The sequence below is a fragment of the Stegastes partitus genome, unplaced genomic scaffold (assembly GCF_000690725.1).
Source record: "Stegastes partitus isolate 25-593 unplaced genomic scaffold, Stegastes_partitus-1.0.2 Scaffold43, whole genome shotgun sequence".
Classification (NCBI taxonomy): domain Eukaryota; kingdom Metazoa; phylum Chordata; class Actinopteri; family Pomacentridae; genus Stegastes; species Stegastes partitus.
In genome coordinates, this window is record NW_007577774.1 from 1,008,534 (window position 1) to 1,033,921 (window position 25,388).

At 40.9% G+C, this 25,388-nt stretch overlaps 2 protein-coding genes and 1 long non-coding RNA gene across 3 annotated transcripts; 2 read left to right on the forward strand and 1 right to left on the reverse strand.

Moving 5' to 3' along the window:
* Positions 1-1,572: 1,572 nt before the first annotated feature.
* Positions 1,573-7,406, forward strand: LOC103375378 (cytoglobin-1-like). The gene is made up of 3 exons (XM_008305644.1): positions 1,573-1,715; positions 4,840-5,071; positions 6,666-7,406. The coding sequence occupies exons 1-3, from the start codon at positions 1,573-1,575 to the stop codon at positions 6,828-6,830; spliced, it is 540 nt and encodes a 179-aa protein (XP_008303866.1). The 3' UTR covers positions 6,831-7,406.
* Positions 7,407-12,083: 4,677 nt separating this feature from the next.
* On the forward strand, positions 12,084-23,388 carry fbf1 (Fas binding factor 1). The gene is made up of 30 exons (XM_008305661.1): positions 12,084-12,521; positions 12,721-12,751; positions 12,980-13,027; positions 13,154-13,199; positions 13,628-13,697; positions 13,782-13,832; positions 13,924-14,065; positions 14,194-14,274; positions 14,931-15,068; positions 15,155-15,281; positions 15,530-15,684; positions 15,767-15,860; positions 15,940-16,395; positions 16,487-16,552; positions 16,642-16,709; positions 17,405-17,454; positions 17,535-17,582; positions 17,688-17,780; positions 17,882-17,982; positions 18,145-18,351; positions 19,180-19,287; positions 19,504-19,643; positions 19,767-19,885; positions 21,002-21,124; positions 21,225-21,401; positions 21,578-21,754; positions 21,834-21,971; positions 22,043-22,142; positions 22,232-22,362; positions 23,204-23,388. Exons 1-30 carry the CDS (start codon positions 12,519-12,521, stop codon positions 23,285-23,287), a joined length of 3,372 nt encoding a protein of 1,123 aa, XP_008303883.1. The 5' UTR covers positions 12,084-12,518; the 3' UTR covers positions 23,288-23,388.
* LOC103375387 (uncharacterized) lies at positions 23,061-24,546 on the reverse strand. The gene is made up of 5 exons (XR_521204.1): positions 24,426-24,546; positions 24,028-24,091; positions 23,784-23,844; positions 23,598-23,660; positions 23,061-23,478 (listed from the first exon to the last, which is right to left on the reverse strand). It is a non-coding gene; the product is annotated as an uncharacterized LOC103375387 (long non-coding RNA).
* Positions 24,547-25,388: the final 842 nt, after the last annotated feature.

The window sequence follows — 25,388 nt, forward strand, 5'->3', positions numbered from 1 at the left end:
CATTTGCCATTTACCATTTTTGTAAAAGTAGCATCTATGACAGAGCTGCTGTTGAGCTGGATTGCATGAGCTTTCACAGCTGAGTGCATGTTGGATGACATTACTCATGACCTGGAGTTTGACTTTGCTTATCTGGGTGTGGACACCAATAGTCATAAAGGATTAACAGAATATCTGTAAAACATAAACCAGCAAAAGTAGGACTTTTTTTTTTACAGTCAAATACAAGCCTCATTGATCGACTGATGCACAACAACCTGGTCTGGACTAACTGAACTGGTTTATACGATCATAAGCCGGTGCTATAATGGACACTGATCTCATTGTATTTTTCTGGCAGCGGCCTCTCTGAGAAGGTCTTATTCACCTTAAACCATATTATATTATTTGAAATGTGATTACCTGATATAATATAACTCAAAGGAAAAGTTGCACGGCTTGTTTTGTTGCGTTTGAAACACTGTAGTCTATGAAATACGAGATGTGGCTACCTTCAGTTGTTTCCTGGCCTTCTCTTAATACACCTCATGGTGCAACTTGATGACAAACTATCAAGGACTCTGTTAATGTTTAACCTGAGTGTGTACGTTGTACACAGCCTCAGTCTTAACTTTTCTTATGTCTGATGTCTTTTCACTCCTCCTATGTTTGCTCTCCTTTGACACTTCACTCCCAGATATCAGGCTAAAGCATCCAGTTCACTTGACCCTTTATGAAACTGGATTAAGAACATACGTAAGTTTTTGAAGCTGATAGCAGAGGCAAGATATGATTTCCCGCTGATAACGCCTGCTGCAAAACAAAGCTGGAAAATGCACGCTTTTGTGCAGTGAAACATGCCTGTTGAGGGTGTGTGCGTATAATGGGATGAGTAAAGTAATTTAAAAATGGACTGATATGATCAGTATCTTGTTTGAAGCACAGAACAAATCAAACTGAACAGACGTCATACGGTTTAATTCTCCGTCAGCAAAGTGTTTTTATATTTACAGGGCTTTGTGAGAAATTCAATAATATTGCAAGTTAATCTCCTAGATAGTGTGGAATGGTAACTCTGGAGGAAAAGGTCAGTGTGCTCCTTTATCTTATTTTAACACCATAATATTACATTGCCTCCATGCTCACACGTTGCATGTATGACATATCGGGCTGTCTTATTAAGGATTTGTTTCAGCTCTCATCATGTTTTCATCAAACACCACCTACAAAGGTGAGGTGGGTAGAGGGAGGAAGACGGAGAGAGGGAGGGAGAGTGTAAAAGCAGAGAGTACAGAGGCTCCTCCTCATTCGCTGCGTGCGTTTCTTGTGTTTTTTCAGCCTGTTCTTCACTCACACTCTCGCTCAGCAGAGATTCAGAAGGTAGAGAGCAGAGATTCTCACTGGGGAAAAGGTGGAAAAAGGGAATTGCTTCTTCTCGCACCAAGAAAGCGACACAAATAAGCAAAAAGAAAAAGAAAAAAAAAAACGAACAAAAAAATAAGGTAGAAATTGTGTTTATTTTGGGGGAGGGGTACTCTCATCATCAGCCCTGCCTTCTGCATGTGCTCAGCTCGCTCCACACTGTGTTTCCAGATGGAGAGGATGCAGGGAGAGGGAGAGGTGGACCACCTGGAGCGACCGAGCCCGCTGACTGACAAGGAGAGGGTGATGATCCAGGACTCGTGGGCTAAAGTCTACCAGAACTGTGACGACGTCGGGGTGGCCATACTAGTCAGGTATTGCTTCTTGGAGTTTGTTCTCTTGTCTCATGCTTGAACTTGTTACTGCAGCTTCTGCATCTTGAGTTCAGAAGATGTTTATCCAATTCAAACAAGGAAATGATAGCAGAGAGGTGACACAGTGACAGATGCTGGCTACAATTAGATGAGAGAAGGTGTTATATTTGAGCTATTTTGATATTTATCACCATTGTGGTTGTGCATCCATTTGCGCATATCTTGGTTTTTATTTTTTCTACTGAGGGGCTTATAACAGACGCTGTATGCATCAAGATTTTTTTTTTTATCCTTCTCAATTCTGCAACTTTGTTTGTGCCACTGCTTTTAAGATGCAATTTGCTTTCTGCATCTTTTCACCTCAGTGCTACTAATCCACCTGCTACAGCCACAAAACTACTGATGCAACCCATTTTCCCCAAAAACCTGCAAACATATCAATGCAACTCAAAGCACAGATTGTGGGAATTTGATCTTACAGAATGCAGCAGTAGCTTAACCTTAATGTTGACTTTACAAGTTTATAGTCTGTCCAAAGGAACGCAGCCAGTCATGTTTTTTTCTTGTACAGCCAATAAGATATTCTCACCTCTCCCCGTCGTATTTACGAAATCGCAGAGGCATAAACATTGCAATCCATCAGTCAGGCATCTTTGGCTCTCAAAGGGCTCCCTCCCTTACACAGCAGGTCATGTTTTGAATGCCTGTTTAGAGGGCCAGGCAACCTACAGCGGCATGATTCCTCCATCATGGGCAGTGAGATCTTTAAAAAGTCCCTCTGCTCTCTGAAAACGAGGCGTGACAGCATTTTCTATTACGATATCGATATCAGTGTTTCACATTTTTCTGAGATATTCTTCATCACTCATTTAAATGTTCACTGTATCTAATTAGCCTTGAAGATCTGTTAGACAATTCCTCCGCTTGTTATAGTCACTTTAAGTCCTTTAATGTGTTCCCTGGAATCCAAGAAAAGAAATTGTGCCAAAAATTAACCGTCGGCAGGGATTTTGGCAAAGATGCGAAGGCATTGACTGTCTTTCACGTGTGACGAGATTCCCTGCATGACATTGCATGCCTTTATAATCCTTTCTGATTGCAGGAGGTGAAAGTTGAGAGGGAGGGCAGCATTAGATTTGTACACTCATCATTGGTAAACTGGTCTTCACAGACTACTAAATATAAAAATGTAGTTGCAGCACTTTAAAACACAAAAAAATCAATAAATCCTCTTCTTTCCAAATGAAATTGCTAAAATTGCACCTTTCTAGCTCAATTTCCACCTTATTTTTCTACTCGCATTCCATCACAAAGACCCCACGACCTTTAGGAATTTAAGGAATGAGGACTGATCGATAAGCATGACCCTGGGAAATTCTTCATTTGACAGTAAGACTAGATTCACTGTTAAACTGGAATGCTACCGCTAATCCTTGAAACTAACTGTCTTTGGGGTAACAGATAAGATCCAAAGTAGCAAATTATGGCGCTCTGTCTCTGAAATTAGAAACTTTCCCTCAATTCGGCTCTTCGGTTATTCTTGAAATAAGATAAGGAAGGATTAAGAGTCCAATGACTACATAAAATACTAATGAGGCTATTTATATGCAACCACAGGTCATGCAATTACAAGAAAGAAAGATTAAACACCACGGTTCCTCATTAGTTTGCAGTAAAACTAGGAATCTTTTTTTTTTTTTTTTTTAGCTCCAGCACTTGCAGCAGCCCTGAAAAACTAAGACACCACTTTTCTAACCTCCTCCCATTTAAATTCACAAGTAAAACTCTAATATCTAGCCAAAATATTTGCTTCCTTTTTGTGTTAGTTGTTGCGGAAACAGGGGGAGCTGGGACATCTTGATTTGATAGCCAGCAACCAGATGCATTGGCCCTCTTCCCAGACTGTGGGAGGGGGTGAATTTTTAGGTTCCTCTTTGTTAATTCGCTATGATACCTCTGAAGGTCAAGCAGGGATAAAATCAAAGAAAAACATCTTTGAACTGACAGTTTATCCTCAGAGAGACCACAGTGTGAGTCAGGATGTGTGAGGAGATATCAAAGATCTAGAAGTTGAATTAAAATGAGAAAAATGTCAGAATTACGCCAACAGAAGCACGAGACATTTACAGTCATTACAATCGTCCATCACAAAGTCAAAAGGAAGTCATCAGGTGTGCTATGTCTTTCTCTCTAAATAGCACATTTCACCTTTTGTTAGAAATTGTGCAGCATTACAGAAAAAAAAAAAAAGAAAAGACATGACAGGAACCACAGTGGAGGACCAGTGACACACATGAGCAAACGAGGAGTGGTGGCAGGAGATGTGCATCCAGAGGTCAGATTTCTGATTAATATCTGGGTGTCCAGCCAAGGGAGTGAATAAAATAACATTTAATGGCCACGGATAGGTACAACGCAGTTAATAGTCAATTCATGCTTCCTCAAAACCTTCATTTATGGAGATAACTATCAAACTGGGCTCACAGGGAAGAATCAGTTACATACATCCAATGTTTAATTTACAAAGAATGTCAAGTGGGAACAGATATTATGCAACAAATACACTGGAAAGTACTGGAAAAAAAAAAAAAACAAAACATGGAACAGACATTTATCAAAGCCAAAGTTCAAACAGTTATGAAACAGAATCTCTCCCAGCACTTGGAGTCAGATGAAGCTTCGAGAGATTTTATCTGATGCTACAAAATTTATTGCATCTCTCCAGTTCAACATGTTTAAGGGAAAATGAGGCTTTATTCTTCACCTGCTGTACTGTATTATATCTTGGGCAACAAAAAACAACTTAAATAACTTTTCCATGTTAAAAGAATGTATGTTTTCACCCATTTACTCTGCAGCAGCATGCTTACCTTCACTTTCGGAAATATATGGAGTCCATATCACACAGTAGCAGCTACACGCAAACAGCTGAAAAGGAAAAACACACAGCTCTGTCATGTGAGTGCTACTGTTTACTTATGGTATCTTGCCAGCTTGAAAAATGAACGTGGGTTTGCAGGATCAAGTCGGTGCGGGCTGAAGGCCAATGAGAACAGCGTTAGCTTCGGCAGCTGCTCACATACTACACAACATATCTCTCATTTAACTCTCTCCTCCTTCGCAGGCTGTTTGTGAACTTCCCCTCGTCCAAGCAGTACTTCAGCCAGTTCAAGCACATCGAGGATGCGGAGGAGCTGGAGAAGAGCTCCCAGCTGAGGAAACACGCTCACAGAGTGATGAACGCCCTCAACACGCTGGTGGAGAGCCTCGACAGCTCCGAAAAGGTGGCTTCAGTGCTAAAGCTGGTGGGGAAGGCCCACGCGCTCCGTCACAAGGTGGAGCCTGTGTACTTCAAGGTAAAATGTGAGGAAAAACAAAAACGCAGAATGATTGGGATGCTTGTGATATAGTTATAGAGCGTATTTACCCCACAGAGAGTCCTTTGGAGCACGTTTCAGACCATTTTGAGTCATTTGGTATAGGTTTTTGGTGATGCTTTTTTAGGGTTGGGGTTGGGTTACATGGAGGGATATGAATAAGAAAAGTTAGTAAAAGTGGAATTAAGGGATTTTTTGCTAACAAAAGGGCAGAAAGTAGATTATAAAAGACAAACAAGAAAACTTAAAGCTGTGTCCCAAATCTGTAATCTACACTGATTCAATACAGTATAGCACATTTTAACCACCAGTTATTATACAAAGGATCCAATATGCTTCATTGTTTTACAGGAAATTATACAATTTATGTAACGTCAGACAATCAATCAAACCATAAGTTTAAATGTCTTTACGAATACGTCCCCCCACCCTACATTTATTTCCATTTGTGAGTATTTTCTCCATCTTCTGTCCATGACATTATGGGAGAAACTAGCTCACTGAAAAAAAACAACCAATTTTTGACGATTTTTGTTATCAAAATAGAATTATTATGTGGCCTGAACAGATCAAGCTAGACTGACAGAGGATTCCTGCATTTGAATTTACGACTTGCGACTAAGTTTTTCAATTACAGGAACTGAAAAATACAGTTTAAACATTAAAAAAATCTGGTTGATACTGTAAAATGAGACAGGCAACAGTGTTTCAGTGGCAGAAGGATGTTCAAACTTCTAATAATAAAAGAAAAAATGGTCCTTTAGTCCTAGAAGTGAAAATATCTATTGAATAAAGATATTATATTTCGAAAGATAGCACTGTTGCCTCGCAGCAAGAAGGTCGCCAGTTTGCGTCCTGGTGGGGGCACCGGAATCTTTCTGCGTGGAGTTTACATGTTCTCCCCGTGCAGCGTGGGTTCTCTCCGGGTTCTTCCGCTTCCTTCCAAAAACATGTTGAGGTTAATTGGTGATTCTAAATTGTCCGTAGGTGTGAATGTGAGTGTGCTTGGTTGTCTGTCTCTAAGTGTAGCCCTGTGATAGACTGGTGACCTGTCCAGGGTGTCCCCTGCCTTCGCCCTAAGTCGGCTGGGATAGACCCCCCCCCATAGTAACTCACCTATTGCTGCCTACACAATTAACAGAAGCAGAAACTTGGTTAAGCCCATCTGAGTCTTCTTTCTACCACCTCTGGCATTATAAATGTCAACTATTTATTGAGCTGAGGCTGGTCTAACATGTCATGTTGAGCAGATGTGGTCTGTGCAGGCAATTGTTGTGGGTTTGTGATCAGAGAAAACCGTTTAAGTGGTAAATGAATGCTTAGAGTTAGCTGAAAAGATCGATACTGCTGATTGGTTATTGAAGATACAGTCACAAAGATTGGAAAACAATGAAAACAGCTAGCCTGGTTTTGACCAAGAACTTTGAGCAGCACCACAAATCTGCATGTTATATTTCATTCTACTTAATCTACATTTCAAAGTATTGGTATTTAATATTCTCAGGCCATGATGTCAAACACTTCCTTTCATGGAACTTCAAGTCTTAAATGCATCTGTTTGCCTCCTGCTCAGATTCTGAGTGGTGTGATTCTGGAGGTCCTGGGAGAAGAGTTTGCGGAGGTTGTGACGCCGGAGGTGGCTGCAGCATGGACCAAACTCCTGGCTACGGTCTACTGCGGCATCACAGCCGTCTACGAGGAGGTGGGCTGGACGAAGCTTTCGACCTCGACCGGTTGAAGGTCCCAAACTTGGACACATGGAGATCCTTCCAGTTTTTTCCTCAGATAGGAAAATGACTGTAACCTGGACTGTATCTGGGAATACAGTTTCATGTAATCTACAATAATAATGGGCGGTGGAACATACACTCTATTATAAACAACAATAAGAACAAGTACTCTGCCCTCGTCGTGGCTAGCAGAGTGTGTGAGTGTGTGTTTGTGTGTGAGAGCGAAAGTAAAATATTTAAAGCTCCCCTCCTTGTTCTCGTGTAAAAGGCTGGAAGCAGAGAGCAAAGAGGAAGAAAATACAAACCGTAGATCCAACAGTGGACAAGAGGTCACATTTGACTTGGATGTGCCTTCTGCTGAATGTGTATATCTGGAAAGAATGAAATGTAAACGGCATTCTTTATATATTAGGATGTTTTTGCAGACGTTTCCTCTTATCAGTGCGTGCCCACTTGTGTCCGTTTTACTAGGTATTACAAAGACATTTTTACATTTCTAACAGTTATTTGTGACGATTGTACATTTTTTTCATTATGACTCACATTTGTATCTGTAACTGAGTAAATTTTGAAATAAAAAAAATACAAAGAATACTCTACTAGATGTCCATCCACAATGATGAATTCTTTAAAACTTCTATCGGATCCTGCATTTCTGTCAACAAAATTCCAATTTCTTGTCTGTTCCTTGGCCTACTGCACTCTTATTCTCTGTTTGAGTCAGCAGTGCTAAGTATAAGTGGCTTAGCTGCTGACAGTCCCTATTTATACCCCTATTTATCCCACTATGCTCTCTCTTTTCATAATATATTGTAGGAGCCCTGCACTTGGCCTGCGGGGATGTCATTAGAAGGTATATTTAGAAGCACCCCTATGATATCTAACCAAGATCCAACATTTTCCAAAGTAAGTTTGAGCACAATCGGAGTGAAACAGCACAAATCCAGATATACACCAATTTGAGCTGATTGGAATATGTTAATCCTTAAACCCCATGCTGTGAAGCTGCCATAGGCCTGCTCGTGAAATGCCACCCTTTCGTAACTAAAAAAGACATTATGGAGGTTGATTCGTCTCGCTGTGCAATCGACACGGTGGAGCGGTGGGTTGTTTTCAGAATAGCAGCACACAGCATGCTCTGTTTACTTCCCAGTCCTGCCAGCGAGATCTAACCCCCCTGCTTGATCCCTAGCTAATCCTCTGAGCTAATCTTCCCAATCATGAGTGAGAGCCAAGCGGAAAGGCAGGAATAGTCAGATTGTTACAGCACAAACTCTGCCTTTCACCATTCCAGCCTTTCAAATGGGGGAAGAAGAGTTCTGAACCGCCAGAAGTCCCAAGGCAGGAGATCCTTGGGGAGGGTAGAACCATGTGTACCACTATGATGGTCCTCACCACCATCGCCCTCATCCTGCGGCAGAGGTTCTCCAACAAAATCAAACCGTGAGTAAGCGTCAGAAACCAACCTTTTGATTTTTAGCACCGAAGAATAGCGGCGATTTAAAAAACTTGTCGTCTGTGGTTGTCCCAGTTTCTGTCAATATTCCATTTTCAGATTTTGATTCAGACAATATGTGATTTTAAAAAAATCAACAGCTTGAGCCTTGAGAGAAAAGTATGAAATACTTCAGAAAATAAAATACCTCCACCCATACCAGATTGTGAGCACATACAGAAAAAATAAATGCATAAGCGTTTCATGTGTGGGAGAGAGTGTGAGAAAGAAGAGAGAGACTTATCTGCATCATTGATTTGCAATCACTCCTGTGATTATTTTGGGGTTTGCCTTGAGCAACAGTGTGTGGATTAAGTGGCTGACTACATAACAACAGTGTATTCCAGCATCTTTTTTTTTAATGGAAAGATGAATGGAGGAGAAAGCATCGGAGCTCTTCAGTTCATGGCTACTAATTGACTCAAAGTGCAATCTTCTCGGCCCCTCTGGCCCTGTTCGGCCACTCACGCTGCCATCGCAAACAATGCCACGTGGCTGCAGCACCATGGAGCACGGCTTCTCAACAGCAAAATGAGTTTACCGCCCTATCCATGTAATAATGAGGGTGAAGCATTTAATGTTACATTTTGATTGTGTTTTCTGTTCTGCGTCAGCTTCAACAGGCAGAAGGATGATACTGAGAAAGACGTGCCATACATGAAGAGCAAAGGAGCAGCGGACGCCCAGAAATGACAGCAGTGAAGATGACGGGGTAAGAGATCAGTTCAGTTGGTAGTGTTTTTGTAAAGTTGGGAACTTGAAAAAGCAGTCAATGACAAGACTTTTATGTGCTTAATTTGCAACTCTTTTGTAAACAACCATGCTCCCTAAAATCACCACTTCCAGTTTGTGACATTAGCTTTGAGATATAACCCTATACAACCTCAGTACGCAAAATACGAAATAAACAGATGTAAATTACAGATTCGTGACAGGATAAAAAGTTACCCAAACACATCCTCAAACTTCACACACTTGTCGGGAAGTCATGCACTAAAACCCTGAGGCAGCTAGTTTATCTTCCATCATAACAGCAGTGAGGTAAACAGCAGGAATATGGGGTTGTGTTTATGTGTTTGGTTGGCCAACGCAACATCTCGCTGGATGCATGCAGCCAAAGTTGAGCCTGGTTCAGCTTTGATGCCGGACGATCTCACATTGTGTCACCAGAGTGGTTCCAGGTGCATGTTTCAGTATCAGGCTTCTGCAATATTTTCTGACTTAATGCATAAACTGTACAGAATCCTGCATATGCATCATCAGGCTTTACAAATTTCCTCGGTTGCCACAGAAGATGCTAATGAGCAACTGGCTGGTCTCCAGGATGAACTGCTGTAAATACAATCCATCAATGAAATTAGAATTTTTTAATTTTAGTGTTAGCTTTTACCTTGAACGACATATGTTTGGCAGTAAAAAAAAAAAAATCTTGGCAAAGCTAGTTTAATTGAACTACCTCTAAAATTAATTACAGCGCTGCAGACAAGAAAGTAGCAACTCGTGAAATTAAACAGAATTTGGGAAATTAAATATAAAATACTTACAATGCCAACACACAAAACTGAGAATTACATTTAAAGAGAAAGAGAGAAACAAGTTGACAGTGATGTGGAAGTTGTGTGTGTGTGTGTGTGTGTGTGTGTGTGTGTCGGGGGGGTTTACAGAAGGGGCTCCAGACAAGGGGAGAAAGTGGAGCAGTGGAGCATGTTACAGAAGCACAGATGCATGAAGAGCCAAGATGCCTGCCCCACATTTGGCTCTTAAGTACTCGCTGCTACACTGCTAATACTAAATGATTCAGAGGGCAGAATAACAATCCATCATCTCTTCAGAGGGTTATTATAAACACAACGCCTGCCATTGCCACCGCATTGTTAAATGGGTAAGATCTAAATGACCTAAATGACCACCGTGCTTGACTACAGCCTGGTCACGGGTAGTCTGTGTGTGAACTTATACTCTGCATCCAGCTGAGTCACGGTGCATTGTTTCTTTATGAGGCATAATTTCATTTTCCCAAACCATTCATGACTTTGCATGGTAGCTTTTCTTTTCCTTTTCCTCCCCTGTAGACTGTCCATTATTTTAGAGCTAAAATGTGTTTTAAAGCAGAAAACAAATGCACATAAAAACAAAATCTTCATTTATTTTGTGTTCTGTTTTTTTCATTTCAGTGGCCTCTGATGTGAAGACTTATTTCCCGGGCTACTACCGGAGAGACTTCATGTAGTCTTTTGTTGGTTTTCTCTCATTGATCTGATTCTGATTCATCTGCACTTGACAGCTCACGCCAAGACTCCCACTAAGAGTAAAAAAAAAAAAAAGAAAAGTGGGCTACAAAAACACTGAGGCCTGTTCTGATGATGGCGTCTTCCTTTCTGTCCAGCAGATGCTCTCATTACTGGAAAAGGAAATCTCAGCTGAGTGAGTGCAGAGGAAGCCTGTGATAAGTGCTGAATTTACAGCATTACCTACATTGTGACTTCAAACTCTGGCATTTGTTCAGGGTTTAAAGTGACAAAGATGTGCCTCCATATGGAAAAAAGCCACAAAAATGTCTTTGATTCTGTGCTATTTTTGTAGCTGTTAATGAGGAGGGCTTCCACTGGATGCATCTTAGCATCTCATAAGTGATTTCTTCTGAAATAGTGGTCATGTATTGTACAGCATATGGCACGTAGAGAAAGCTTGTGAACCTTAAAGTTTTATGTTGTTCTCACAGAGGAAGCCCAGTGACTGAATAAAGCAATGAAAGGCATTTGTATGTTGCTGTGTGTCAATGAAGTTTGTCTCCTTTAAGAATACCTGAGTTTAATTCCTTGGTGATTTATTAAAGAGATTAACCTTTTCTGATAAATGAAACAAGTGCTGTTACTTGCAGCATTTAAAATATCACCTGACATTATACTAAATAGAGAACTCCCTAAAGTAGACTGATGGCGTGGCATGCATCACAAATCAGTTCCAGCCTGCCTGAAATGCGATATGCACAATCTGGTAACTTTATCACAGGAAAGTTACCAGGAATTATCACTGGAATGTGTGTTAGTCCAACAAATCTTGGATTTGTGTTGTTTAATCTGTCGAGATAGCTTGAAATACTGTGCAAATTTGCCCTGACAGGGTAAAGAAACACTCCCCTCGAACAACTCCCCCAGGTTCCACCAATTTAGCAAAGAGGAGAGTATATCCCTGCATGCTCAGGGCAGAATTTTAAACATAGTTGTAGAGCAAATCTTAGTTTTGACACACAAATAGAGTGATATCAAGGGAAATCAAGTGATATCAGCAATTAAATCTACTCCTAGTTTCTGAAGAAGCTCATTTTGTGATTATGGAGGACGATATAGATAAGGAAAAGAGTCATAAACTTACCTTTAAGCAATGTGCGTACTGAATGATGATGCCTGCTTATTATTGTGCTGATTGAAGTGCAACATCAAGCCCAGATCTCACCAACTTAAACATAAGCTATAGCAGATGAATTATTCAGCCCATCAGTTTTACAGTAACTGATTTGTTTTGACTAGTTTTCTAAGCTCTGATGCCACCTGGTGGTAAAGCAGCTGGACAGATTTAACACAGCAGGCCTGAGCAAACAGGTAAAAATGTCAGGTGACTTTCAAAACAACCAACTTCGTCTTCAAACACAAATGAATTAGCTTTTCTGGAACACGTTTCCCTCCACAGTAGGTTAAAACATACATTACCCACAATGCACTTCGGACTGTAAACAGGAAGTGTGCGTTTTGCCAGGTTGTGGTACTGCTGCAATGAATCGCCTAAGCACAGAAGCTCCGTGTTTTTTTTATTATTTACTTCACGTTTAGCTTATTTCATGCTGATCAGATAGTTTGTGCTAGAAGACTGAGTTAGCTCAGTTGTGCTACATGGCTAACGTGAAACCTTATGTGAATGTGTACCGTTTCGAGGCGGTGTGATTCATTTTACCGTTAGTCAACTGACTAGTTTTAAATTGCTAAAAACGAGTAGCGACATGAAAGCATTAAACGATACAAAAGCATATTAAACATGCGAGTTACAGCCGTCTCGTGTCTCTAACAAGGACAGAAATGCTAAGTAGTGTTAGCATAGCGGTTACCAATGGAGACGGGAGACGCCTAATCAGATTTAGTTAGAGTTAGCTAGCTAGCTAGCTACATGCAAGTTTTAACGCTAGCAGGAGAAAGAAAAAATCAACATGGTGAGTTAAACTGCTGCCAGAGTGAACATTTTAAATGATTTGTCAGGGGTTAAGCGATTCTTGAAAATGTTAACACCAAGTTTTCAGCCACTTTGTGTATGAACAGTTCGTTTGCCCTTTGCTACAGAGAAGTTACATCCGGCTAATTTACAGCCTTCCACTTGTAAAACAGCTAATTATTTTTCACCCATATTTACAGGCAACAAAACCGAAGGCTAAAACCTCTAAAGGTAAGTTTCACCAGTGTTAGTTATATGTTACACAACACAGCTTTACCATCAGTGTTAATGTACCTCTAGAAGAAGTCAACGTAAATCAAATCAAGGTTCTTTCTATTGTAGAATATGAGAGAAAGCTTTACAAACTAAGTATGAACACACAGAAAGCAAAGCAGTCTTAACTTTACAAAGTCAAAAGTTTCACAGTCATGTTAAGTGTATCCTTGTGGTTTTCTAAAGGTTCATTCAGAGATGATGATTTGCTTGACAGCTTGTTTGATGAAAAAAGTAAGTGAGCAACATTCTGCAGTTTTGTCAGCATCAGTGTTAAAAGTATTGTCTCAAACATTATTAAAATTTTACGTTGAAATTGTGATATATTATGTATACTTTTTAAAACAATTTGCTCACCAGAACAACCGGCAAAGGGGAAAGCAACTCGCGGAGGGCCACTGCATCGGTAAGTTGGAAGAATTACACAGTTACACACAAGGATGAACAGCTAATTGAAATATTATAGAAATTCTAATATCCAATTTGCAGGGGCTGCTTTTTTTTGATGGTGGTCAAACGTGTCACAGCATACTATTATAAATAAACTATTGTGCTGTGGTGCAGAGATGCTGACCTACGAAACTTATTCACCTGACTGAAGAAAACATGCTTGTTTGGTACAGACCAGAGTCAAAACTGCATCATCATTTTTAGATTTTTTTTTCAGTGGAAAAGAAATAAAATAAGAAATTCCTGCTTAAATTTTGACTCATTTTGAAATTGCAATAACTGTCAAAATATTTGCTATTAGATTTTTTTTTTTTTTTTTTGCATACTACCAATCATAAATGATTACTCCTTCATTTGTAAATTGTTTTTTTTTTTTGTTTCCAGCACATATGCCAGTGATAACATCTTCAGTATGCTAGCAGAGGACGTAAAGCAGGACGGGGGGGACAGTGAGGTATGTAGGCAAACAAGTTGACTGTGTCTTTTGTGTTTACATTACTTCATTGTCTCATTGTTGTTATTTCCACTTCTTTTTAAGGAATCCGATGTCTCAGCAGCTGACCCCACCGTCCTGCTGAAGAACATGAAGGTACGTTATTATCAAATGTGCAAAAGCAGAGACAGAGTTCAGTTTTGGTTCACTGACAGCATCTATTGTTTTCCTGTCCACCCTCGTACAGGACATGGATGATATGGATGCTGACCTTTTCTCATCAAAGAAAAATCCCCGTTCGGCTCCTGCACAAACAAAGCAGTCTGGTAATGAAGGGCCAAAGAAAGACTCTGCTGTGTTAGAAAGTAATGTAAAACCAGAGGGAGCAGGTAATTCACTGCAGAATGTTCCTGCATAAATTATTTTCTCATTATTATCTTCACATCTTTTACCAGCTTTGAAGTTCACATTAATAGCAGCAATCAGAGAAGCCTTTGTCTGCCTCTGCTTCACTCAGATGAACCCAGCAGAGGAGGGAAGAAGCCAAACTCTGCACCTTCATCCACGACCCGTAACTACAAAAAGTTCACCTTCTCTGGTGAGTCCAAGTCGCACTCACTTCTGAGCTTTGTGTGACTTCACAGGAGAGCAAATGTGCCGTTGGTTCATAGTTTTGCTTTGTTTTCCTGCTGCTGCTGCTTTAACTCAGACAGTGGTGGTGATAATGAAGGTCTTGGTCAGACACCTTACACTAAAGGTACATTAGTAAAGATGTGTGTTTGGCCCCGTCCTCGTAGTTGAGTAATATCAGTGGGTGTCTGTGGGTAGTTTGAACAGAAGTGCACACTATAAAAAGTGGAAATCCCACACAAATGTGGAAATCTGGAGGTGTATTTGCTGAATTAGCTTCAGATGTCAACAACCCAGTGTTACAACCCTCCATTAAATCTTGTATTTGTTTTGAGTATGTTTTCCACCCTCACTTACATACGTGAAGTGGGCAGTATATAAAGCATGCCCCTCAGTGAATCAAGTCCAACACTACGACTAGTTATTGTTGCAGGCCTAAATAGCAAAACACAGTAAAATATATTTATATACACAAATATGTGTGCATTTTTGTTTGTGTTATTTTTAAAAAAAAAACTTACTATAAGTATCTACATCTGTGCATAGAAAATTACTATCTATAATTTACTGCTTAACACTTTGGTGTCACGATAAAAAGAGTAAAGAGTCTCCTTCCTCTTGCAGATCTAGACGACCCCCTGTCTGATCCCCTCGATGACTTGCTTCCAGATGAAACTAAGCCTGAATCGATACCCAGCCACCCCAAACCGGAAAAAACTGTGCCATCTCCTTCGGCATCTCCCTTCCTGAAGAGGGAAACAAGTAAGCCTTTTCAAGATTCTTTAATTTATCTTTTGTACGAGTTATCATCCAACACTGTGTGTGTGTGTTTATTCTTTGTTCATCAGCTAAGGCGGCAAAGAAGGGTGAGCTCGCCTTAGATGATGAGGATGACTTCATGGATGCACTCGGGTTTGACAGCGATAAAAGCAATCCCAAGAAAAAAGAGACTCTGCTTTGGTCTACCAAGGAAAGGTAACGGCCCTGTTTTCGCTTTTTGTTTCTCACTCTTATTGTTGTCCTTATTTATAGTCCTCAAATGATGAATAATTACTGTGTTAGTGCTTTGGGATGCAGCGAAAAACAAAAACAAACCTTGACAATGTCTTACAAACTGACATCCTCTCTTTTCTAATTTGTTCTGCTTCACTATCTTGCCGCTCCAATGGTGGCTAACAGTCTTTGCTGTTCCTCATGTTATTTCATGTCTCTGTTTGTCTCAGGGGCGACGCCCCTCAGAGAAGCGCCCCTCGAACTAGAATCACTGAGATTCTGGAGAGTTTCACCTCACCGCAGCTTCTGGAGCGACCGCCCACGGGTGAGAGGAAGGACCAGCTTCAGTCCCAAGAGAGGCAGCAACAGGAGAAGACATTAAAAGGTTATACAACAGCATGCTTTTCTGTATGGCATAGCTGTGAGCAAGTACCTTTTTGGTCATTCAATATGGTTTCATGTATCAGAGCCACTTGTAGAAGATGACCTCACATTCACGGCCTATCAGCCGACTGTGGGATCCACTCCTGAAGGGCGTCATTCCCGCAGACAGTCTGTCAGGTTGGTCCAGGCTTCATGTTGTACTTTTTGCCTGTTGTTTTCAACTGCACTAAACTTTTTTTTTTCTTCTTATAATCAGATTCTCCACAGAGGACGTCAGTGCCTCTACCCCAGAAAAGAAACCAAAACCCACCACGCCCACCGCCACCCGACGCCAAAACTCAACCGACTGGCTCGGCCTCAAGCCGAATGATGAACCCAACTACCTAGAGGATGGTCGCAAAGAGACGAAGGTTTCAGCAGAGTCTCCAAAGGCCCCCTCCTCTCCTGTGTTGGAGAGAAAGCCCTCCTTGACCAGCAGTCATACCACATCTGCTGCAAAAATGGCAGCAGATTCCCCAGTCCCAAGAGATAGTATCACCAAACAAACCAAATCAGAAGTTTCCAAAAGCCAGAGGAAAGAAGAGGAGGAGGATGACTGGTTAGCTGGAGCACTGAGCAGGAAGAAGGCTTTGTCCAACACCGAGGCAACAACTTTGAAGCAAGAAGACTCCTCAGACCTGAAAGAAAAAGTGGATCTTGAGTCAAATGTTAGGTACTGTGCACGCTACAACAGAAGAGGCAATACGTTGACAAAAGAAATGTTTATAGTAGTGATAAACGATAACCTGATCTTTTCTTTTCAGTAAGCAAGTCACACCACAAACTCCCAGAGGCAAAGCAGACACTGTTTCATCCGTCAAGGAAGCGAGGTACGATGCTTGTTGTGTAAACTGATTAAATTCATCGAAGTGGCAAGATTTTGCTCTTGTTTTCATTTTTCTTTTGTTTTGTGCTGTAGCACCTTTATCGGACAGCCCAGTCCTATTGCTCATTCCACCCCCGTCAGAGAGGAGAGGCCCAAGCAAGGTATCTGACTCCATTTCAATAAAATGATGAATTGAAATTGCATAACGATCACATTTTTCAAAGCCATATGCCTTCCTGTCAACACAGTAGAAGGTTGAAAATTGTTCCCATAAGATCAGCCATTGATTCATACTTCTGTTGACCTATGAGTCCCATACCATCACATCATGCTCAAAACCTTCGTAAACCACAAACTCGTATTCTGCTGAATCATGTCCTCCTCCTCTTGTATAGACACCAATCTCACCCGTCCCTCAACTCCACCTCAGTCTCCCGCTATGCTTATCAAGTCCACACCTACCACCCAGGTATCACCCTCATCACCCCCTAAAGTAGTAGACATTGGACAAACTCTTAGTTCGTCTCGTCCCTCAGATGCTCAAGTTACTGATCCCTTGCCAGCCCCTGCAGCTAGCATTAGCCTCCCCCAGCCTCAGTCCAAACCCCACCACTTTCCATCCAGTAGGGGATCCGAGGTGCTCAGGGAGCCCAGGCAGGCTTCAGACGAAACCGTGCAACAGCTACCGTTGCCCAGCCCTTTGTCCGCTATGCTGCCTGGCACCGTGTGGTGTAGGTAATCATAGGAAAATGGCTGAGTTGATTAAATACATAAAGGCACATTTGACTCCAGTGCTGTAATATACAATGTGTGAGCACCTCAGCTTGGTTAATCATATTTGCTTTCTTGCTTGCAGTTCCACAACAAAACCAAATGCAGAATACGCCAGCTGCTATCCAACAACAGGTATGGCTCCCTTTCTGTAATAAGGATGTTATGATTATGATAAATAACTTTAAAATTAAAATCTCTTTTGTTCTAAACAGGCGACATTTTCAACAGACAGTTTGCAGCAACTGCTACTACAACAGCAGGTAGGGACCAACCTACTCTCCTCTACTTACAAGAGTTATGCATTACAAATTCATCACTTGCTTTGTTCTTCATTTGGCTGCTCGTTTTTTTTTTTTTTTTTAAAGATGATGCAGACTCAGTTGCTGGGTCTGGGGGGTTTACAGCAAACTGGAGAATATCAAGGGTTACAGGCTCGTATCATCCAGTTGGAGGGACAGGTACAAACATTGTCACTGTGTTATATGTGTAAAAAACTTTCGCTGCTGCATCAGCTTCGATTTAAAAGTCGTCAAAGCCTAAAACTTGCTTTATCATCCAGGTGAAGACGCTGCAGCTGGAGCGAGACCAGAGCCAAATGATGTTAGAGAAGCTCCAGCAGCGGCATAAACAGGATATGGAGCTCGTGGAGAACACACACAAGTAGTTTATTTTGAGACCACACACATTCACCCTGTTTATTTTACCACACGCACAAATTTTGAAGCACCTGTGTACGTGTTTAAAATATATTCCACAGTACATATTTCTCTGTGCGATTCTGTATGCTTGACACATACTCTAAGTCTTCCTGTTTGTTTCCAGGGCTCGTGTGAAGCTGCTCGAAGACTCAGCAGCCCAGAGGGAGGCACGAGCGCAGCACGAGTGTGAAGATCTGATGGAACGCCTGACCACGGCAACACGATCAGCCGAGCAGGAGCGCTCGGAGCTGCAGGCTCAGTACCAGAGAAAACTGGCCCAAGCCCAACAGGACAGAGACCGCGAGGTGGAGAGACTCCGAGATCTACAGAGGTAAACCTGGAAGAACCTGTGTAGCAACAACAATGGCAAATTCTTTATTGTGGGATTTGTTCTACAGTTACCAACACATCTACTGACTGAGTGAAAGGTCGTCATACATGCAAACGAGTAAAAATTAAATGAAACAAAGAACAATCTTTCCATAGAACCCATGAGACACAACACCGTAGCAGTTAATAAAGCAAGACTGCTTTATCGAAATTAACGGAAAACTATTTAAACGTGTTTGGACCAATGCGATCACTGAGCCTAATCTTTATATTATGCAGTTCAGTGGTTCAGAACATTAAGGGCAGAATTCAAGAAGTAAGTTTGTTGTGGTGTATGAATAATCTAACTGAGTAACACCCAGACAACCCCTAAATCTGGAAAAGTAGGTGATATCAACTTGGACTGCACCTAATGATTATTTTCACTGACTTTCTCTAAATTGATAGATTAGTTGTTTTTTCTATAAAATGGCAGAAAAGAGTGAAAAAAAACATGGATCAGTGTTTCACAAAGCTCATGATGACGTCCTCGAAATCCTCTCTTTGTCCACAAAGCAAAGATCAATTATTTTTGGCCATAAAGAAGTAAAGAAACCAAGAATTATGAAAATTTAAGAAGCTGAATTTTTAAACTGTTTAAACCAGTTAACCAATTATCAAAAATGTAATGGTTGATAACTAATTGATTAATTGTTACTGTCAAAAGACTTCATCTGGATTCAACTCAAATTAGCCAGATCAATAAGAGAACTCAGTAAGTCCCAAAATTTGCTTTATTTTAGGAGACTGTAATCTATATTTGCCACATTTTTCCACCTTTGCTGTGCAGAAAATCTATTTTGGAGATGAAGAAAGACCACGAGGATCAGGTCCACAGACTGAAGAGGCTAAAAGACGAAGAGATTGATGCTGTTACAAGCGCAACATCTCAGACCAGGTAAATTATCACTAGAGGACAGAAGGAAAAATACTCATTTTTACAATTATGCACTTAATTTCATATATCTCACTTTGTGTTTTTGTGTGATTTCAGTTTCAGTTCTATTTATTTGTAGCGAGAGCACAACAGCACTTTTTAAGGATTGACTGACTAATGCTGGTCAGGATTTCAGGGATTTTTATGTCTACTTGTGATCCCTTCGTCTTCGTCCAGGTCTCTGGCAGGGGTGATCGAGCAGATGGAGCAGTTCTCCTCTCGGCTTGGAGAGCTTTCTTCTCGGGTGGAGAGCACACATGAACACACGGCTCATGGCTTAGAGCAAGGGGCACGGCACAGAGACGAGCAGCTTCGAAGTAACTCACACCGACATGCACGCGCACGCTTTGTACAAACGGGTGGAGACGCGAGTTGTCCGTGAGCGTAGTGGCCTCACAGTGCAAAGTGGGTTAAGGTCATTTTCTAAATGTGCGTTTCAGCGATGCAGGACCGTCTGACGCAGCAGCAGAAAGCCATGGCGGAGGAGAAAACCTACCTGAAGGAAATTATTTCCAGGATGGACGCTCAGCTGAATGAGCAGCAGAGACAGCTCGAGAAGGTGAAGATGTAAAAACCCTACATAGATTGCAGAACATTTGCTTAGGAATAGCAGTTTTTCAGAAGTGCTGTCCAAAAGTTTTAGACACTAAAACATCTCACGTTTGTCCTTTTTAGATTTCCTTTTGCAAATACATAAATATTTCAGTGACATATTTGTATTTCACTGCAAATAAACAGTAATTAGAATTGGTAGATATATATCTGAGTGCATTATTAAACAATTATATCAAACATGTGCTTATAAAATAGTATGGGTTTACTGAAAGTGTTAGTGGCTGAAGCCGTCACAGTTTGATTTTAAAAATTTACACCGTGATAAGGGTGCACATAGCAACAAGAGGTGACATTGTGGCATCAGCAGAGTGTCTCACAGGTGGACATTTCACATCAGAGTTGTTTTTTTATTTTTTGAGATTTGCTGTACAAGCAGTTCTGCAGAAGCACAAAGAAATGTGCAAGGTCCAGAAACCCTGTAATTAGGCCGGGGACACTGACTTCTTTGTGAAATGGGAATACGTCCAGCAGTGCCATCATCTCCGAACTGGCAGACACCATGCGGGGGCCTGAAGCACTTATCTACCCTGCACATTAGTCTGCTTCAAAGTGGCCCTTATGGAATACTTGCAGCCAGAAAGTTATTCCTGTGACTCACCTATGCACAAAAAAATGTGTACAGAGAAATGGCAGTTTGTTTGTTGGGTCGGAGAGCGATAGAACGATGAGGGTCTGCAAACAACAGTAAAGTATGTTGGGCGTTCTTCACAGTTTGCGGGCTGCATTTCTGAGTCGAGGATTTTACCAGAATTAGTGGTCCTCTTAGTGCTGAGAAGTGCAAACAAATTCTTCCTCGTCAAGAACAAGATGTCCTGCAGCAGATGGTATTGGCGCCACAGAGTCCCGATCTCAATATTATGGAGTCGATCTAAGATTACACCGAGAGACAGACACAAGTGAAGTAGCTAAATCTGCAAAAGAACGTGTGATGCAGACTTATTTTTTTGTAAGCATCCTCACTTTACGAGTGCCACAAACTTTTGTCTAGAACACCTAATATTTAAACCAATACTATTCCCTTCAAAGGCTGAAAATGCCAGGTTTGTTTTGTATGCTTCAGGAGCGCTGGAAGATGACAGCAGAGCAGGCCAAAGCGGAGTCTACCCTCAAAAGCCTGGAGGAAGAGCGGCGCGTCCTCAGCATGCAGATCGGCATCGAGAGAGAGGAGCTGGAAAGAGCCAAGGTGAGGCTGTCAAGCATCCACGTCAGTGCAGAGCTTTCCACCGATATCATGCACCTCCACGTTCTCCCCAAACCTCCCCATCTCTCTCTCTGTCCGTCAGAGCACGTTGCTAGAGGAGCAGAAATCGGTAATGCAGCACTGTGCAGATGAGAGGAGGAAGCTGGCGGCTGAGTGGGCCCACTTCCACGCCCAGGAGAAGCAGAGGCATGAGAGGGCCGAACGGGAGGTCAGCAGCCTCTTGGAGAAGAGAGAGGGCTCCATCATCAGTCTGGCACAGGTGAGAGGGGCGGCTTCTAGGTAGCTTTGTCAAAAAAAACTCAAACATCACTGCACAGATAGACATTTATATCAGCTTTATGTGCCTGCTAAATATAACTGAGTATATTTCTCAAGTGAATTTAGTTAACCCTAGCCTCAAAGTACACAAAAATGTAATATCTGTGTCTTTTCTAGGAGCAAGCTGACCTGAAGCTTCGCACAGCGGAGCTAAAACAGAAGGAGATGGCTGTAGCACAGGAGCGAGAGACTCTGGAGAGGCTAAGAGATGAGCTGGACCGAGAGAAAGAGAGAATAAGCAGCACAGCTCTGAGACTCAAAACAAAAGCCCAGGAGGTCGAGGCCTTCAGCAAGGTAATTTCACACTACAACGATCCCCACATGTAGCGTGATGTTTAATGTTTGACTTTTGACTACGCTACGCTCATCACAGCTCGCCGCAGATAAGTACGAGGAAGGAGAACGAGCGCTGCAGGAGGCGAAACGTGTGGAGGCAGAGCATGAGGCCCGACTGAGGAGTGTTCATTCCCAAACGGAACACCTGAGGCAGCAGGAGCAGCGAATCCTAAAGGTACGTCTGTCTGTCCGTCAGCTTTCTGTACAGTACAATGGAGCACATAAATGACGACTGTGTTGTTACAGGAGCGAATGAGGTTAAGTCATCTGCAGAAGGACACAGAGAGGCTGAGACAAAACCCTTCTGTTATACCTTTGCCACAAATTATTCCACCAACTTTACCAGGTGAGGTTGAAAATCTATCATTCAGGAATATTAATTTGTCATATTAGATTGCATTTGATCTGCAACTGGGCTTTTTTGTTTCTCTGAAGACCCAGTTTCAGTGTTGCCCGACCCTGAGCTGACAGCAGCCCTGAATATCCGTCCTGCTGCTTCGTTTGCCAACGCTCAGTCCATGACGCTTCAGGCCAGTTTGGCTCTGTGGAAGTACACTGCAGAAAAGGTAACGGTTATGGAACACTTTCAGCCGAAGATGTTGTAAATTATTAAACAGAGTTATAATTGCTGGCAGCACACAAGCTCAATTTGTTTGAACATGTGTACACTCCCTTTCAGTTTCTAATGCTGGCCAAGTAACATTTTTACTGGTTCATGAACTTAAAGATGAGAAATCTTCAAAATGCTGTTATAAAGACATAATTTATATGTATTTACTTACATCGTTCAATTAAGCCACCCTACGTATACCAGATATCTTAATCTTTCCACAGACATCAAGAGTAGCACATAATCAGCTATTCCAAACACTTGTTTTCCCCCCAAGTCAATCACATCTTATCTACATATTTAGCTTACATCCTTTTTTTTTTCCCCAAAAAAGCTTTTGAAAAGCTAAATGCGTAACTTAAGAAATATCAATTGTAGATTAGTCTGTTACAAGATAGTGGTGACATATCCAGGATTAGTTATCTTGAAAGAAAAAAAAAAAAGATACACACCCACATAGAACACAGTGAAGTTATGGCTGCAAGGTCTCTTCAGCTGTAATAAGAGTGCAATTCATTTGCCAGTAAGAGGAATTTAAAATGTTTTCTTCCAAAGATATATTGTGAATTCTTTTGGCCACAACTAATGATAATGTGAACTTATAACAGCCATTCTAAGAGATAATTTCAGAAAAGACAACTTTGCACATGACAGTTTTTTTTGTACAAGCTTTTATTGAACGCATGAAATTGAAACTGGTCACAGCTCACAATTACACATCCAGTGTCTGCAGATGTTTAATAAATTTTTTTGGATTAAATTTCCATTAAATAATCGGGTGTTTCTCGTGCCCACAGGACCGCGAATACCTCCAAGAGGAGCAGATTTTTCTGGACAATTTGAAGAAGAAATCTTACAGATCCCCCTTCAACACAGACTGACCAACACAGCCAGGAATCGTGTTACTTTTCATACTTGAATGAAGAACAATGCTTGAATTTTATACATCATTCTAGTTTTAATAAACATGTTTCTGCTCAAACGTGACTTGATTTTCATAGTAACAAAATCCTCTGGCATTAGACTTATGGATTAATCCCGAGCTGGTGTGTTTGCTTTCCACTGACGCCATCTGTTAAGCATTAAAAAAAAAAGAAAAGAAAAGAAAAGCTTAGATTAGGACATTACACAAGCTTTAGGTTACTACGATTACATATTTTAGTGCAGACACGCATAACTTAACACATTTACCTGTTCGTGTCATCTTCGGAGTCCACGCATCGCCTTACAGTGTTGCCTTTCTCACTCCTACATCTGTATAAACACAATGCACATCAATCTCAGATCATACGTCTAGAACAGAACGTCCAATCCAGCTGTTTCTAAATCAAATAATAAATGGAAACCTACATCACAAGTAGTACTTGCAGTACAAACCTTTTCACTGTGCTTCCTCCATGTGGCCATCTGCGCTAAATGGGACATACAGGCCACAAACCTGCAAAAACGCATCTCATTAGTGATAATTACTCAGCAGCATGATGTTTAACACATTAATCTGCAGCAGATCAGATACCATTGGTTTCCACACGTTTTATTTCAGACAGGGATAACAAAATCATCATATGCACCGCCCGGAGTCAGGAATAGACTTATCACACCAATCAATGTGCAGTTTTACCTTTGAAAATGTGGTCCTTCGTTGCCATGAACATGAAGGTGATTCCACATCATCCAACACTCCCCTGCAAAGTTAAAACACATTAAGTCGTTTTTTACGTCTGTATTTAGACGCTTTACAACATGAGCTGTTGGCTCCGCAGGCCACGTTGCTGTTAGTTTAAATTTAAAAGTTAATATTAACACTTCAACTTGTATTCCTGCTACTTTACATGCCTGTTAGTTGAATGCATGTTCTGATTTGACTAAAACACCTCCTGAGTGACTACTTTCTGCCACACGTGGCCCTCTCGCACGTGTTTCCCGGCTAAAGGGAAGCTAACAGCTAACATGCTAGCAAATTTAATGAACAAATCGCCTCCAGACGTTCAAAAACTCAACTGCTCGTTGAATATTTACCTGTTCACGGTGGTTCAGCTTCATACTGGCACATAAATGCAGCTCAACGCCTAAAAGCAGCATGTTGTAGGAGCTGCAGTATTTCTTCTCTGCCTCCGAGGGTAGAACAAGACCGGAACTCTCGCGTGGAAGCGTTTTTATATGTTGGATACGTCACAGACCACGTGATTCGTGAGTGGGTGTGGTTAGAAAAGTTGAAATTGAACACTTTTTGAAAACTTCAGTTTATTTGCTCTATACTTAAACTGAACAGTATGATTGATAAAATAATACTCAGTAATAGTGATGATGTGACTGTCTGGTAGAACTAGTTGTAGATAGTTGTCATTGTTAATCTACGACATGGAGAGCAACAACCACATTTGTTCATTCATTCATTTGCTGAGCTTCCTGTTTATCCTTAAATAAAATCAACAACGCCACTTTTCAACAAAAGCTACTTCATCATAAGTGCTAGTCTCACATTCAAAATTTTACATAGTATACTGTAGTCAGATTAATGTTAATTATTACATCACACTTAAAACAACATCAAGCCAAAATTGTTTCTGCTATAGAGAAATAAAATGGCTTTAGAGTTTACCTTGAGATTAAAATCCTACAACGAGATATATTATGTAAATTTACTGGAGTCATTTGAATACTACAGTTAAGACTGTAAAATATTCTATAAAATCTTGAACAAATTTACATGAAAATATAATACAAATATAATACAAATTCAATGTTATGATTAAGACCCTACAGTATTGTAACTATATTTTACAAATACAAATGAATCTCACTAGGTTAGCATTATAAAGCTACAGTATTATGTACTCGAACAATGACCTGACTAATTTGAAAAATAAACCCCTGCACTATTATACATGGAGAAAATACAAAGATTTACAGGATCTAATTTTATTCAATATTAAACAAATACATTAAGGTTCATGATAATCTTTCACACATGGTTCTAGT